This window comes from Chenopodium quinoa, unplaced genomic scaffold (assembly GCF_001683475.1).
Source record: "Chenopodium quinoa cultivar QQ74 unplaced genomic scaffold, ASM168347v1, whole genome shotgun sequence".
In the NCBI taxonomy this organism is placed as follows: Eukaryota; Viridiplantae; Streptophyta; class Magnoliopsida; order Caryophyllales; family Amaranthaceae; genus Chenopodium; species Chenopodium quinoa.
The window spans coordinates 7,624,621-7,639,875 of record NW_018743252.1 but is presented as its reverse complement, the minus strand read 5'-3'; the positions used below and the strand labels follow the sequence as shown (position 1 = coordinate 7,639,875).

The 15,255-nt window shown below is 34.3% G+C and overlaps 1 protein-coding gene, 1 long non-coding RNA gene and 1 pseudogene across 2 annotated transcripts; 2 read left to right on the top strand and 1 right to left on the bottom strand.

Annotated features, from left to right (window-relative positions):
• Positions 1-555: 555 nt before the first annotated feature.
• On the top strand, positions 556-1,606 carry LOC110735148. The gene is made up of 5 exons (XR_002514012.1): positions 556-830; positions 922-1,016; positions 1,102-1,167; positions 1,300-1,470; positions 1,564-1,606. It is a non-coding gene; the product is annotated as an uncharacterized LOC110735148 (long non-coding RNA).
• A 1,595-nt stretch (positions 1,607-3,201) lies between these two features.
• On the top strand, positions 3,202-6,830 carry LOC110734921 (annotated as a pseudogene).
• Positions 6,831-9,911: 3,081 nt separating this feature from the next.
• On the bottom strand, positions 9,912-14,652 carry LOC110735147 (COP9 signalosome complex subunit 8-like). The gene is made up of 5 exons (XM_021915306.1): positions 14,410-14,652; positions 14,248-14,327; positions 13,979-14,160; positions 12,021-12,128; positions 9,912-10,344 (listed from the first exon to the last, which is right to left on the bottom strand). Exons 1-5 carry the CDS (start codon positions 14,512-14,514, stop codon positions 10,205-10,207), a joined length of 615 nt encoding a protein of 204 aa, XP_021770998.1. The 5' UTR covers positions 14,515-14,652; the 3' UTR covers positions 9,912-10,204.
• Positions 14,653-15,255: the final 603 nt, after the last annotated feature.

Sequence of the window (15,255 nt, the reverse complement as noted above, 5' to 3'; positions counted from 1 at the left end):
ATTTCTGACTGTTGGAGTTGATTTAAGGGTTGTTACACTCCCTTAATATCGGTTCTTAATTTACCGAGTTATGGCTGGGCAGTTTCCTTGTATTGTGCTAACAATTCACTTCCTCTTCCTTACTCTGCCTATATATAGGCGTCTTCCTAGTTTGACAACAACTTTCTATCAATAGATTGGAGGAATGAGTGCTCGATATAGGGGATATGATCTATCTGGTCATTTTCTTATTTTTTCTGCATGGTATAGCTAGGACCCTTCAAATCATGTTTGAGCCTATATCAGCCATTGTTGTAAGCCCTTTGGACGAGTTGCTGACTTACAAGTATGAACTGTCGAACTAGCTCATGAAGCTCTTGTAGCCCTTAATGCTTTTCAAGCACTAAGCATGAGCTTTAACTTACTCTCTTGAGTAAACAAGTAATTTTGTACATTGAAAAACGTAAAAACTCTAGCATTGCCGTTAAGAAGAACGGTACAAATAATTAATTATTAATATTAAAGTATAAAGCATCTGATTACCACGAGATAAACTCGGTAACCCTCGAACTAGTAAATAGTAAGGGAATAAAGAGTGTGGCAAAGGAGGAGGGTTTTAGAGAACCCAATTCACTTTACAGACTTAAACTCTTTTTTTTGGGTTGTTTTTCCAAGTTTACCTTGCCATCAACAACTTCACATACACACATATATATAGTCGTAGAGTGGTGAAAGAGCAGCACCAGCAGCAGCAAAAGCTTAAACTCTCAACAATGGTGGACGTCACCGTCGAGAAGACTGAAGAGGAGCTCCGCAAAGAGCTTGAAGCTTTGCAGCGTCAACAACGCGAGGTTTTCTTTCTTTTTTCTTCTCAATTTCACTTCTGCTTCCTCAAATTTCTGCACAATTTTGACGATGAATTGTTTTTTCTGGACATTACAGAGCGTATTAGGGATCCAAAAGGGCTTCGTCGTGGAGGTTTTTCTGGGAATTCTCCCAGAAATTTTGGTCCCAATCAACGTGGTTTTGTCAGACCTGTAATACTCTCTTCTTCTTGTTTTGTTGTTTCATCAAGTTTAAAAAATTAACGGATTTTCTGAATAATTGATTGATTGATTGTAGATTGATAGGACGAATTTGAAGGATGAACCTCCTGCCAAGCGTCGATTGTGTTCTGCAGTTGTTAAGGTTTTGATTTTTCTTTTGTTAAATGATTTTGTGGTGCCCTAATCTTGAAGTTCATAAATTAATTGTGGGTTTAATTTGAAATTGGAATTTGTTCTCGATTTTGTGTTATGGGTGAAATTTGATGAATTGAAGGTGGATGGTGATGGGGAAGTGGCTGAAGGGAAAAATCCTGTTAGTGGAGAGCAAAATGAGGGTTCAGCTGCTGCTGTCTTGGTTTCGTTTAGCAAGAATGATCAAAGGTCTTCTGTTCTGCAGCAAAGTCGATTAGGTTCTGCGAAAAACAGTGATTTACGGGCAGATAATGTTAGTGATTTGGAAATGTGATTTCATGTTTTACTAAATTGGCTTTTAGTTTGATGAACAAGGTTTGATGTGTCTCTTGGAATTGTGTTTTAGGGAGCTGATCATCAAGTAAAGGAACCTAGAGTTTTGCCTAAAGACGAGGATCCAAGATTGGTTAATAGGAATAGGAGGATGTTGGGTCAACTTTTGGGGACCCTGGAGGTATGTTTAACATTTAATTGTTTGCCCCTCTCCCGCAAATGTTATCTCGGTGTGGATGAATTTTATGTATGTTGGAGCACAATTGTTTGTTTGAAGCTTAAAATTGGTTGCAGGAAGTCCTATTCTCTTCACGTCTATTTCCCCTTGAGCCTGTTTCTAATGTCAGCTACTTTTTTTTTTCCTTGAGAAAATCCTAGATTATTGCAGTTTGTAGACTATTGTAAGTTTGTAAGCATTACTATATGTGGGTTGTTCATTTAGTATCATAATTGAAGCTTCCCAGTAGTCTTGTAACTGTAATAGTGACTTAATGTTTTTTATCACAATTGGCAGGCGGAGTGTGTCTTGGTGTTGATACCATTAGTCCATTAGCAACATTTAACTATATTATGATTAAAACCTTGTAGAGGTGATACTGAATTCTGCCTGGTCAAGAACTTTTTTTTGCTACAACTAATCATAATAAAATTCCAAAATTATTGTAATATAGGTTTCTTTGTATAGGTACTTGGTAGTATTCTGTAAATGCTGAAATCTGGCATCCTTTAGTTATAGCGTAGCCTTTTCTATACAAGAAGAATGACCATACTCTCCTTGTGCCAAGTATCACTATATCCTTTGATGGGCACAAGTAGATTTTTCTTATGACACTCATGGTGATTTTTGGTCGTGGTGAATTTCTTTGCCAACATAGTGAATTAGTTATCATGGTACACTTTTAGGATAACTCAACTTGATTTGTGAGTTTTAATAGTCTTCTTGCATTCCTTTTTGGGATGCCCTCATAAAATCTTCCCTATAACTTTGAAACTTAATCTACTAAACCTATGTGACATGGAACTGCCCTCCCTGCAATAACTCTCTTTCTCTCACACGCTCTCCATATCCCATGTTATGTGGGCCTTATCAACCACTAACTTTCTTTAACTCAGATTTTATATTCTTCTTTCCCCACTATCTACCAAACCTACCCACCCATGCCCTACAAAAACTTTAATATGTGTGCACAAACCTAGAAAAAAATTATGGCTCCATTTGTTTGGGTAATACATTTTCATGGAAAATGATTTTCCTTCATTTCTCTATTTTCCTTTGTTTGTTTTGTTAAAGGGTAGAAAGAAATTTTCCCATAGGTGAAAATTTACTTTTTAGAGAAGGAAAGACATTTCCTTTGTAGAGAAGTATGACACAGTTTCCTCCTTAGTCCTTAATCCTCACTTCTCAATTTTCTCCTCTCTATCCTTTCTCTCCCTTTACTCCTGTTTTCCTTATTCTCCATAAGGTTCCTATTATCAAACAAACAATGGAAAATACTTTCCAGAATCATTTTTTTCATTGAAAATTGTTTTCTTTAAATGATGATTTTCCATGAAAGGTGTTTTCCATAAAAGCAAACGGAGCCTATATGTTGAAGGGGGGAGTATGCACTTCACATCTTAGATTACATACTACCTCCATTTCATATTAAATGCAACAAAGGAAATTTTTTATGTCTCACAAATCATACCCCTTTGTTGCAATTAATATGAAATGGAGGTAGTATTAGGAAGTTGGTTACGCATTATTCTCATGGGGAATATGTTGTTGCATTTATTGTATATTTTACCTTAAAAGGGGTTCTGTGATGGGAGGGCTTTTTTTAAATGGATTCTTGAATGATTTGATTTTCAATAATTTGTTATAATGCTGAAAGACTTAGGGCCTTATTCATTTATATGTATTGATAAAACCAGGTGGAGCGAGGGTACCAGGTTTACTTTGTGTTTACTACAAGTTTGCTTTGTGGGTGTTAGTAGGGCAGTGAAGATGTGGTGGTGTAATGCATTTTTAGCTAATTTGTGGTGCCTCTGATTTTAACGAAATGTACATATCTTCCCCTAAACTGATAGAATAGCTTAGTTTGCTTCTTTGTGGGCTACGACATGGACTTTGAGTACTCTGTAGGTACATAGTGAGGGAATTCAATGATAATTGCTATATTCTACTCTCTCCCTATTTTTTTATTCTGCTGACTTTCCATTTTAGACCTTTTTTTTTTTGTTTTATTCACTTTGCTTTATTTTATTTTTAGTATACCTTTTTTTTTTTAAAACCATTTTACCCCTTCAACCCCACAATAAATACACATTTTTATTCTCTCTTACTTTATTTACTTTATTCTTACATAAACCCACTTATTTACATTCTTCTCTTACTCTATCCTACTTTATCTTATACTCACTCTCATTTTTTAATCAATCAATCAATTAAAGTCTTAATCCCATAAGTGGGGTCGGCTACATGAACCAAAAGTGATTATTCCGTATACTCATCCACAAAATCTTCTTCCTCCATCCCTTACGATCAAATACCTCATAAATTCTCATGCAAATCCATATGCTAATATGCTTCATATCCTTCCTCACTCCTTCCAACCAAGTCATTTTCGGTCTCCCTCTACCTCGTTTAACCTCTCCGTGATCCCTCACATTTTTAATATTTTCTTAATTTATCAATAGTGACTGAGTAGAACATAAAAGAATGGGGGAAATTTTTTTTGGTTGTTTTGGGTACTTTAATTTTACTCTGTTCTTGTAAATTCTGCATCTGCTCACATATAGAAATTCTTTTTTATCGATAAAAAGGGGTGTGTTTGCTCTTACTGACTAATTCTTTAAATCAGATTTTACTTGATACTTTATTGGTTAAACATCCGTAATTTGTTACTTCTTTCCCTACACGTTTCAAAATCTGTTGTATCAGTCCATTACAAGCTTATAATTGTGGTGGGTTTCTTTTTTTTTTTTCTTTTTTTTTTTGTTCTTTTTCTTTTGGTGATTATTATCAGTTCTGCTCTTCGCAGAAAGTTTGAATTTTTTTCTTTAATTTTTTTAAAACTCTATTATATCTTTGCTTCAGAAATTTAAGAAGGAAGACATGCAACTATCAGGGACAGATGCATACATGCGAAAATCAAGCTCCTTGCAAAAACTGAGTACATCTTTCCCAAGGTTCTTCACTGTTAGAAGACATGGAATGTCTTGCTAGTTCCAGTTCTATCATTTCGTTATTTGGCACAAATTCTATCCTTGATGCATAATTTAAGTAGTGGTCATTTATTTATCTTTTTATGTATCGAGCAAAGCTGAACAAACAATCAATGTTGTGATCAGCTATTTGGTTGTTGAGTTTTATGTCAATGGTTTGCATTTCATATCATAACATTTAACATTGAACTTTGGTGCGGAGGTCCAAAAAATGTGTAGATCTTGCTAGACTTTGATAGTAATTTCTTGCTGACAGAGGAATTTGATCCTACTAGGCTGAGCAAAAAGCATGTGAAGAAAGTGAGAAGCTGCGGCAACAAGAGCGTGAGCGAATGGCTGAAAACAAGAAGCGTGATTTAGTATGCTATCTATGAACCCTTCTTGTGTGTTGGAGATTGTAGTGCTTTTTACTCTTCTTATTTGTTGTCTGACCCAGCCACATCATGTATGTCTTATGATGTTAATTTTGTTAGGTACTTAGAGCTCGTGTAGCTGCCAAGGCCGAAGAGAAAAAACTGAAATGGTTGTTTCTTCAATGGAGCGAGCATCATAAGAAGCTTACAAATTTTTTAAGGTACCACTCCTTCCTTAAATAAAAGCCCAATAGGGCACACAGTTTTTGGGACGAATTATTGAGGAGTGTTGACAATTAAAGCTGAATATACAAAGAAGTGTAAAATAGTTTATTTCTAGGGAAAGTATTAGGGAGTTTTATTGATTTAATGTGAATGTAAAAAATAAGTTAATGGTATACATGAGAAATGGGCTTTAAATAGGGACGGAGAAAGTACCTTTATGTATTAGCTTCAAGGAAATTTTTGAGTATCGAATTTATTTAAATTTTCATTCATTTAACAATTTTCTATTCTGCTGCAGGTTAATTTTACTCTAGGTCCAAAAAGTATCCATATTTGCAATTTTATTGAGCCAAAGATAAGTTTCAATTCATGTGCATTCCGTTCAAGCAACAAGATGACTTGATTTTTACCTGGTTTGGCATGTGATATTAGGTATTAATTTAGGTCAATTTTCCAGTTATTATGGCTGATTAGAAAATATTTTTCTTTTTTTATGGTCTCAGGACAAAGACAGAGCCACAAATCTATTACATGTTTGCTAAGTCAATGGAAGAGGATGCGGAGTTAAGTGAAAAAAAGAAAGAACAGGTGATTTTTTAAACTATATTGTATTATGTATAGGAAGCTGAAAATCCTATTTTTTTTGAAAATAAAAGAGCGAGTGGAAATTAGAAAATATTCATATTTTGTCGTATTTGCCAATTGAATTTGTTATTCAAGGAAGTCTATTTTAGAGGGCCCAGTATAGGTTTATATTTGTCACCATTCCAAGTTGGTAGCCTAAGCTATTATTTGATTCCATACCAAAGTACATAGTCTACGGACAGGGTAGCTAAAACTCCTTTCATATGCGTCATTGAACTGCAGGCATTCTTGGAATGGAAGACTGCCAGGAGAGAAGAGCTTTCTGCCTATTAGAAAGAAATCCATGAGCAGTATATTTCTAATGTTGAAAAGGATCTCGATAGGTTGATGACTACAAGAAACTCAAGACAAGCAAACAATGATGCGAACTTGCAGGGAACCATGGACAAAGAGTTGGAAATGCATAGGCTGGAACATGGGCCCCTAATGCCAACAATGAAGATGAAGAGGAGGTTGAAGATATAAATGTTGGTGAGGACGACATGATGGATGATGTCCTTGGCCTTGATGAGAATGAGAGAGTTGATGAGCCGACCAAATGTGAAGAAGATGATGGCAATACACAATTGAGTTCTCTGGAGTAGTTGAATTGGAGACTTTACTGGTTTACGTTGATTTTTGTTTGGTTTCCTTAGGGCTCCATAGTTTTCAAAGTCCGTTAGAATTGTGTTGAAATTGTGTTATCGTAGCTTGCTTACTCTTTAGGTAATTATTGCAGTTGCGATGACTTTGGATACTGTTACAGTGTTACCCTTATGTTGTGGATGATTTATGCCCTGTGACAAAGATCTGTTACCACACTTACCAGTCTTGTCACTACTTTTCTTACATATTGAAGCTAGATTTGACACAAGTATGAGAATTCTAAGGTGTTTATTTAAGAAATGATCGGCATAAATCTTTAAACCAAGGCCCACTCGTGTAAGGTGTAATTCCCCCTGTTCTTTTTACGAAAATGAACTTTTACTGATTTTAGAGTATGTTGTTTGGTAACAGTATGAATTTAAACTTATCTTTGGTATGAATATTGGCAATTGTTTAAAAGATAATTTCTAACATTCATATCAAGATGAATATTGGAAGAAAAGGTGATGTAAGGCGTTTATGGTGTTATCATCTTGTTGGAGTTCAAGACTCACTCTTGAACTTTTCAGTACTTAGAAACTGCTTGAAGTATCAAAAATGAAAAGTTGCAAAGGGTAAAGGTGATGAACAATTGTAATTAATTTGGAATTAGATTTGAAACACTAACACGTAGTAGTAGTAGTAGTAAAAGGATTATTATGATGAAAAGTTGCAAAGGGTAAAGGTGATGCCCATTTAGTTAGATTACTGAAAATCTATTTTTGGTGACTAACTAGTGAAATTGGATGTTAAAAACACATCCCCTTAATGCATTGGTTGTCACCAATACACTATCTTCTATTCAAAAGTACATTAAATTGCTCAATTTTGCTAATGGTGTTGGTAGTGACTTTGTGTGGTGGGAGTTGTACGATGGGTGGCTACGAAAATGGTGGAGCGCAAGGGCCGCACATCAATGGTGTGGTTGAGGGGTGAGTTGTGAGGGTGCTACGCAGGGGCGGACCCACCTTTAGTCATGGTGGGTCCCGTGACACAACATTATTTTAATATAAAAAAAAAAATTAACATGTGAACAGGCATAGTCAGATTACTACTCTTACTCCTATAGTCCTAAAGGCCTAAGTCCTAAGTAGTTTCACGTGAAATCATAAAAATCTAATTAAAAAAAAAAATTGAAAGAAAGAATCTTTGTGACTTTGTCAGACTTTTGTTTGATAGTTTTTAATCTCTTTCCTAATTTTTCTTACTTCTTTACTTCCTTATGATATTTCCTCCTTTAAGATAATTAAAAAAAATAATAAAAAAATAACTAGCCTCCACGATTTCAAGTGGCAAATTCATAGCAATTTCACTATTCCGGCCACACCCACCGCCCGACGGCTTCAAGATTGGCTCCGCGGCTCTATCGACTACCCATCTAATACAAAACTCATGTAATTTACCAACCCTAAATCACTAATTTTAAATTTTGAATTTGGGCATTTTTATGAATAATGGGTGTTCTTGCTAAGCAGGGGTGAACCCACCTGTAGTCATGGTGGGTCCCGTGATACAACATTATTTTTATAAAAAAATTAAAATTTTAACATGTGAATAGGCATAGTCAGACTACTAATTTTACTTTTATAGTCCTAAAGGCCTAAGTCCTAACTAGTTTTTCACGTGAAACCATAAAAATCTAATTAAAAAAAAAATTTGAAAGAAGGAATCTTAGTGACTTTGTCAGACTTTTGTCTGATAGTTTTAAAATCTATTTCCTAATTTTTTTTTACTTCTTTATGATATTTCCCCCTTTAAAAAAATATAAAAAAAAATAAAATAAAATCCAACCTCCACGATTTTAAGCGGCAATTCACAACGTTTTCACTATTCCGGTCACATCCACCACCGGGCGGCTTCAAGATTGGCTCTGTGGCTCCATCGACTACCCATCCAATACAAAACTCATGTAATTTACCAACCCTAAATCACTACTTTTAAATTTTGAATTTGGGCATTTTTATGAATAATGGGTGTTCTTGCTAAGCAATTCCTTATTGAGTTATTTCCTTATGTTAATTGCTTTAAAGCTTTATGTTGTTGTTAATTTAATTGTTCTAATTCAATTTATAAAGTTTATAAATCATTATTTGAATGTATTGCTTTGTATTGATTATTAGTTATATTCACAATTTGGGTTTTACTTTTTTTTTTAATCGAGGGTTTTACATTGATTAGTTATTGTATAAATTGTGCAATTGACTAATTGTTGTTGAAAATACTATTGAGAATAGGTAATTAAAATTGCATTGCTAAGTAATTCAATTTTTGCCGGAAATTAAAATTGCGTTGATAAGTAATTCAATGTTAGCATGAATTAGAGGTTATATAAATTATTTATTTTCACAAGATTAGAGAATAAATACATATGAGGTAAAAAAAAATAATAATAATAACACCCGAGACAACGCCCGAACCACACACTAACTATGCAAACAATCGAACATAATTATCAAATTAAAGAGGTATAAACTAGCAACCCGGGGCATCGCTCGGGCCACGCACTAGTTTATCATTAATTATTGATTGGTATGCGGCCGATGGATGACGGTGACACAACACCTCTAAAATCCTGGATGCGACACTGGTGCTACGTATAGTGGATGGGTGGTGTGGTGGCTACTGGTTTGTGAAATTGGTTGTTCATTTAGGTCTTGTATTGAGTTTTTGTGGCCGCTGGTGTTGAGTGTTCGAAGGCATGGTGGTGGTAGTGGTGGTGGTGGTGCTATGTATAGTGGATGGGTGGTGAAGGTGGTAATAGTCAAGTGGTGAAATGAAAGGGAGGAGAGAGCTAGTTGGTGAAGAAATGGAGATATGAGAGGTTTTTTTTTCTTTAAGAGAATAGATTACTTAAATTTTAAATTTGATAAAAATCATACTAATAAAGGTAATGACACATTGATAGACAACCTTTTACTAAGAGTTGATGACCTACTACAAGCAAATGGGTATTAAAGGTTGAAAAAAAATTCAAGAATAATCAAAAGATGAGATTTAGAAAAACATACAAAAGTTGAATTATTCCCGTCAAATTTTCCAATAAATTCTAATCTTTTAGAATAATCAGCTACATAAAACTCTTTATGCGCAACTAATTAATCTCTCTGAAATCACTAATGGATGTCTTTAATCAATTTCTTCACCATGATCAAGTTCAAAGGTACTTGGCCCAAGCAAACAGTAAAACCCCAAGGTCCCAAACTTCTTGTATTCTTCTTTTCTTTTTATTTAATCAAAGCTTGTAAACATAAATGATGGCTTGATTAGGTGCAACTCCATTCAAGACATAGGGCTTGTACATAAATAATGGAGTAACCCTTGATAGGCCATCAAACTTAGAATGATTTCTACAAGGTGATCAAAGCACTTCACAGTAATCAAATAGGCATTATAATAATGAAACATGACCTATCCTTCTTCAACTTCATTCGACGATTGGCAAGATTTTTCAGATTTACACTAATCAAACGACCAGAAAAATAAGAAGAGGAGCAAGATTCAACACCCCGTTGAAACGAGTTTGATCCTTCGAAATGTGCCTACAGTACAACCCATGCTATGTTTCCTGTTGTAACAAGTTTTACGTTTTTCTGGTAGGTAGGATAGGGGAAGGGAGAAGGGGGGAGGGGGGGTGGGCGGAGCTCTACCAGATTTTATCAGCTAATGTTCAAGGTGGAAAACATATTCTGTCAGGCGCTGCAATTTACTGGGATCTAATTTCTGCTCTGTAGTTACAGATTGCTTCTTCACAGTGAACATTCTGGCAGCAGAGTCCAAGCTCCAACCCTCTACCAAAACATCTATATTATAAAAACGAAAGAACCATGTCAGAGATAAACAAATGTAAACTACCTTTCCTACAAATGTAAATATGCCAATGTAAAAAATTTGACCAATGATATCAATAAGATATAAAAAGTTGATATTTGAAAACTATATATTGAGACAATTTTAATAAAAACGTAAATGACAGTTTAATCTTAGCTAAAGCACATAATTGATGGCAGTGGTGTATGTGAATAATGTAAAAGACATTATTCATTGCCACAAAGCTGATTTAGCATATAGACAGAAATTGACATCAAAATTCTGCCTGTTCTTCACTAAAAAAGGAAATCAAGCAAATCAAGGCTGCATGTGTTATCTATTCATGGATAGGGAGCAGAATACTAGGAGAAGACATAGGTAGCTTCAGTAATGGTTTCCTTCCTAAATCAGTAAGTTGGCAAAAAAGAAATCTTCAATTTAGGGAAAAAAAACCACATGCAAAGTCAATTAGATAATTTGTTTGAATAAATTCAGCTCCATATTAAATGGATCCGTGTCTATTATATGAAGGCAGCAAACTCGAGGCAAAACTCTAGTCTTTATAGAGCAGCAAATCAGCAAAAGTGAAAAAGGAAAGCCTTCCATAGTTCCATGCGAGGAATTATCAATACATGGGGCTATCACTAAATTATTGCTCAATATTTTATGAAAAACCCCAAGGGTTTGCAGCTGATCTCTTCTTTAAACAAGAATAATTTGAGTTGACATAGCAGAAAAATTCATTATCAATGATTCTGGGAGACCTAGAACTGCTATATTTTTTTATTAATGTTTTTTTTTTGGTACTTGAGTACTTCGTATGTACATGCTGGAGAAATAGGTTAGCATGGTGTAATTTAGGCCTTCTAGTTCTTCAGGTTATCAAATAAAACGCATTGCAGTCTGGGTAAAAAACCAAAAAATATTTATTTCATATAATCTATACTTTTGTTAATCAATTAGCCAAAATTCCTGTCATTTCTTGGCATAGTATAGATCTTTAACTTAATAAACTTTTGAGTAGACTAGACTTTGGAAGACAGCAACCTTAAAGGCTTTAAATATATACATGTACCAACCAAATACATAGCTTATCGTAGCATCAAGGAACAATAGGCCTTTGAAGAAGTTTTAAGGTATCCTTGGACTAAGAATTTGAAAGACTACAGTTTTAAGTTTTATTATTAATTTATAACAATCATTAGAAAATCTTTTTTTTTTTTTTTTTTAAAAAAATATCATTATGAAGAGTTAAAGTAGGATATAAAAAATTAAAGTGATCCAAATTATGGTTTAAAGGGACTGTGTATTTGATACGCTTTGCAAGTGAAGAGTTTATATTCAATAAAAAAATTAATGGCAGGCTTCTTAACACAAACAAGAAGATTAAACAATCAGAGGATTAACCAAATATATTTGGAAATTTTGAACTGATTAGACTAAAATCTTTAGAATGAAACACAATACTCTACCAGATTACTGATTAAAAAAAAAATTAAAAAAAAATAAAAATACTGTGAGCTTTTGGTTAAAGAGACCACTTCAATGCAATCATTCAAGTAAATTTTATGTTAATTGTGCTATTGCTATATAACTAAGGAAAGAAAATAATGATTTGCCTTGTGTCCGATTTATGGATCAGCAAGTCTATGAGATCGAAGACACTTACATTTTGTCACATCATCTTCACTCATTCCCAAAAACAGTGCTGTATCTTGAACACTAATGGTTGAGTAGCCAGCAACAAGTAGCTGAAACATCTTCTTGGTATAATTATCTGCAAAAACAACTAATTAAGATTGGGTAACTGAAAAGGCAAAATAGGTTGCATCAATTGTACATTGCAAGAACACATGCACAATCAAAGCAAACGGTGCAAAAGCATAAGCTAAAGGAAGTTAGGGTGTTTGGGGTACAGGGGATTCAGGAAAGGGTAAGAGAAACAACAGAGCTGGTTTTCTATATTATTGTTAGGCCATTTTATTCACTCCCTACTCTCTCTTTAGCCCCAAACTCCTCTACTCTAATTCAACACCCCATGTGATTTCCATTCTCTTTCCCTAAACTACCACCACCCCACCACCTCACAACCATACACCCAGTACCCCACCACTGCCAACCTCATTACCACCACCACCCTCACTAGCACCACTCCACCATCGCCATCATCACCAAAACTCCATGTTACATACTTTCTCTATTTCATCTGCAGATAATTATACTTCCTCTGTTTTTCATCTGCAGATAATTACAGTTCCTTCATTTATATCTGTACATACTCCATCCGTTTTGTTAAGTGTTACTTGCCCTAATCAACCATTTTTGTAGGCGTTACACTTTCATTTTTTCGGCGAACTATTACATTGTTAATATTTTTTTTCTTTCATCTCATAGTCCCCACTCTTACTTTTTTCTTTCTCTCACAAAACAGATGCATGCATGCCTTTATCCCCTTCATAGTTGTCTTGCATCAGTGAGAAGATTTGGAGATGGAAAGGAGAAAGGAAATCCAGAAAACAAAAAAAAAAAGAATCAGGAAATAAGGAACAGCAAAAATAAATTAAAAAATTACACAAAAGATACCACATGTCAGTCATTCCCAAATGAAAATTCAAGTCATAGGTATCCTATATGTTGGGTGGCTACTGGCTTAGAGCCCTAGAAAACTTTAAGAATGACTTAGATGTGTGCATTTAAAATTATAAAATGAACCTTAAAAACCACAAATGTAAGTTTACTCCCTAAATATTTATAACCATTATTAAAGTATTTTACAAAGATGTGTGCATTTAAAATTATAAAATGAACCTTAAAAACCACAAATGTAAGTTTACTTCCTAAATATTTATAACCATTATTAAAGTATTTTACAAAGATGTGTGCATTTAAAATAATAAAAATAACCTTAAAAACCGCAAATGTAAGTTTACTCCCTAAGTATTTATAAGTTATAACCATAATTAAAGTATTGTACAAATAACATCTGCTATTAGCATTTTCTTTATTCCATAAGATTCAACTTTCATAATAATAGCTATAATTAAAGTATGTACAAAACTCAGCGCGCTTGACAATAATAGCTGCTGTTAGAGCAAAACTAAAAAATTTCAAAATACAATGTATGTTAATCTACAAAGCCAGACTGGCAGACTTTGTAACAAATCATAAACAAATGACAAAGAAGCAGAACTCCATGTCTCTTCTAAGAAGTGGCCTCTTCACCATTCATACTCATTCATAAATAAAATACTTAGACCAGATAGTTTTCATGGATTCTAACTCTAAGACTACGTCCATAGAAAGTCCATTCATATTCAATACTTCTAAACATACAATACAACTATAGCACCACCACCAACAAAAACAACAACAACAGCACTCATCCTCCTTAACTCAATCCGGTGTATCCCGTGAGAATAGTGGATAGGTGGTTTTTCAATAACTCAAATTATAACCAATTTCAGGCCCTAGGCAAAAATTGATTTACGGCAGCCAATGGCAAAGTCCACATATTACTAAATCATAACATTGATAAACAATACTCAATCATCATCCCAAAAATATATAATTCAGCAGTACACTATTAAAAAAAAAAAAGCTTAAATTTAGGGCAAGTAAAAGATTAACCCGAAAACGCAGCGACAATGGGTTGAATTTGAGGGCTCCAATCGAAAGAACGAATAGCTTCATAAACACCAGCATAATCCCTAGTCCAAAGCTTCTGACCAATTCCCCAAACAGCAATCACCTCAGGCTGATTCTCTTTAATCGCCAATGGCATAGATTTCCAAACAAACCTCGCGCTATTACTGTTAACATAAAAAACTAACCAAAAATTAGGGTTTATCAAATACAAAATTCAAACCTTTGAACCCAGATTTGACGAATAAACTAACATGTCCCCAGCATAAATGTGCCCTAATAGATGAATTGCGTAAGGCCAGTCGTTCTGGAAGTTAACACCTTCTGCTGAAACCTACGACAAAATAGGGATGAATTGATGAAATTCGGAGGTTTTTGTTGGGAAATTGTGAGGAGAAAGAGAGGGAGAAGCATACCTGAAGCATCAAATTGTCGCAGATATCAGCGATTTTGTCGTAGGATTTGGAAGCAATTGCGTCAGTGAGAAGTGAGAAATCCATTGTTGTTGCTTCTTCTTCCATTGATGAGCTCTTAAGTTTCTGCTAGTCTACAGGATCGATAGCAGAATGGATTTTGAACCTTGCTGAGCTTCTGGGAATTTATATACGGCGGGTTTACTCTAAACGTAAAATTGTCGAGAATAAAATGATTTTTAGTGATATTCCAAAAACAAAACGACTTTATATTATTACTCAATTCGGGTATGGATCATGTTAAGTTTCAGGTCAAATACAAATCTAATCATGTAAAGCCGGATTTAGGTCGGATTGGGTCAAGTTTGATTCAGATTATGACAAGCTTTATATCTTTTTGGTTGCATCTTGGATTTGATTCGAGTCAAACCCAAAATGCACCCAACAATATGATCGTGTGGGTGGGCTAATCGATAGTATAGATTGCACTTGCAGTTCTTAGGCTTCGTCCGTACTAACAAGTACGCTTTGAGGGTATAATCTTTGGTGTAAATTTTATGTTTTAAATTAATCTCTTGAATTATACATAGATCCAGACAAAGAACTCTTTTCACATTCAATTAAATTAGACTTAAACCCAACAATATGTTGCTGAATTGGTCGAAGCGTAATGATCATACGCCTATAATGAAAATGTATATTTTCAATTATTTCATATATCAACATCTTAAAAATTATACTAATGCAAAATTAAAGATATCAATTGTCAACTTTGTATATCGGCAATCGTGTTCATTCAAACTGTCGCATAAAACAAAATTGAGGGAGTATTTGCTTTAATAATATATT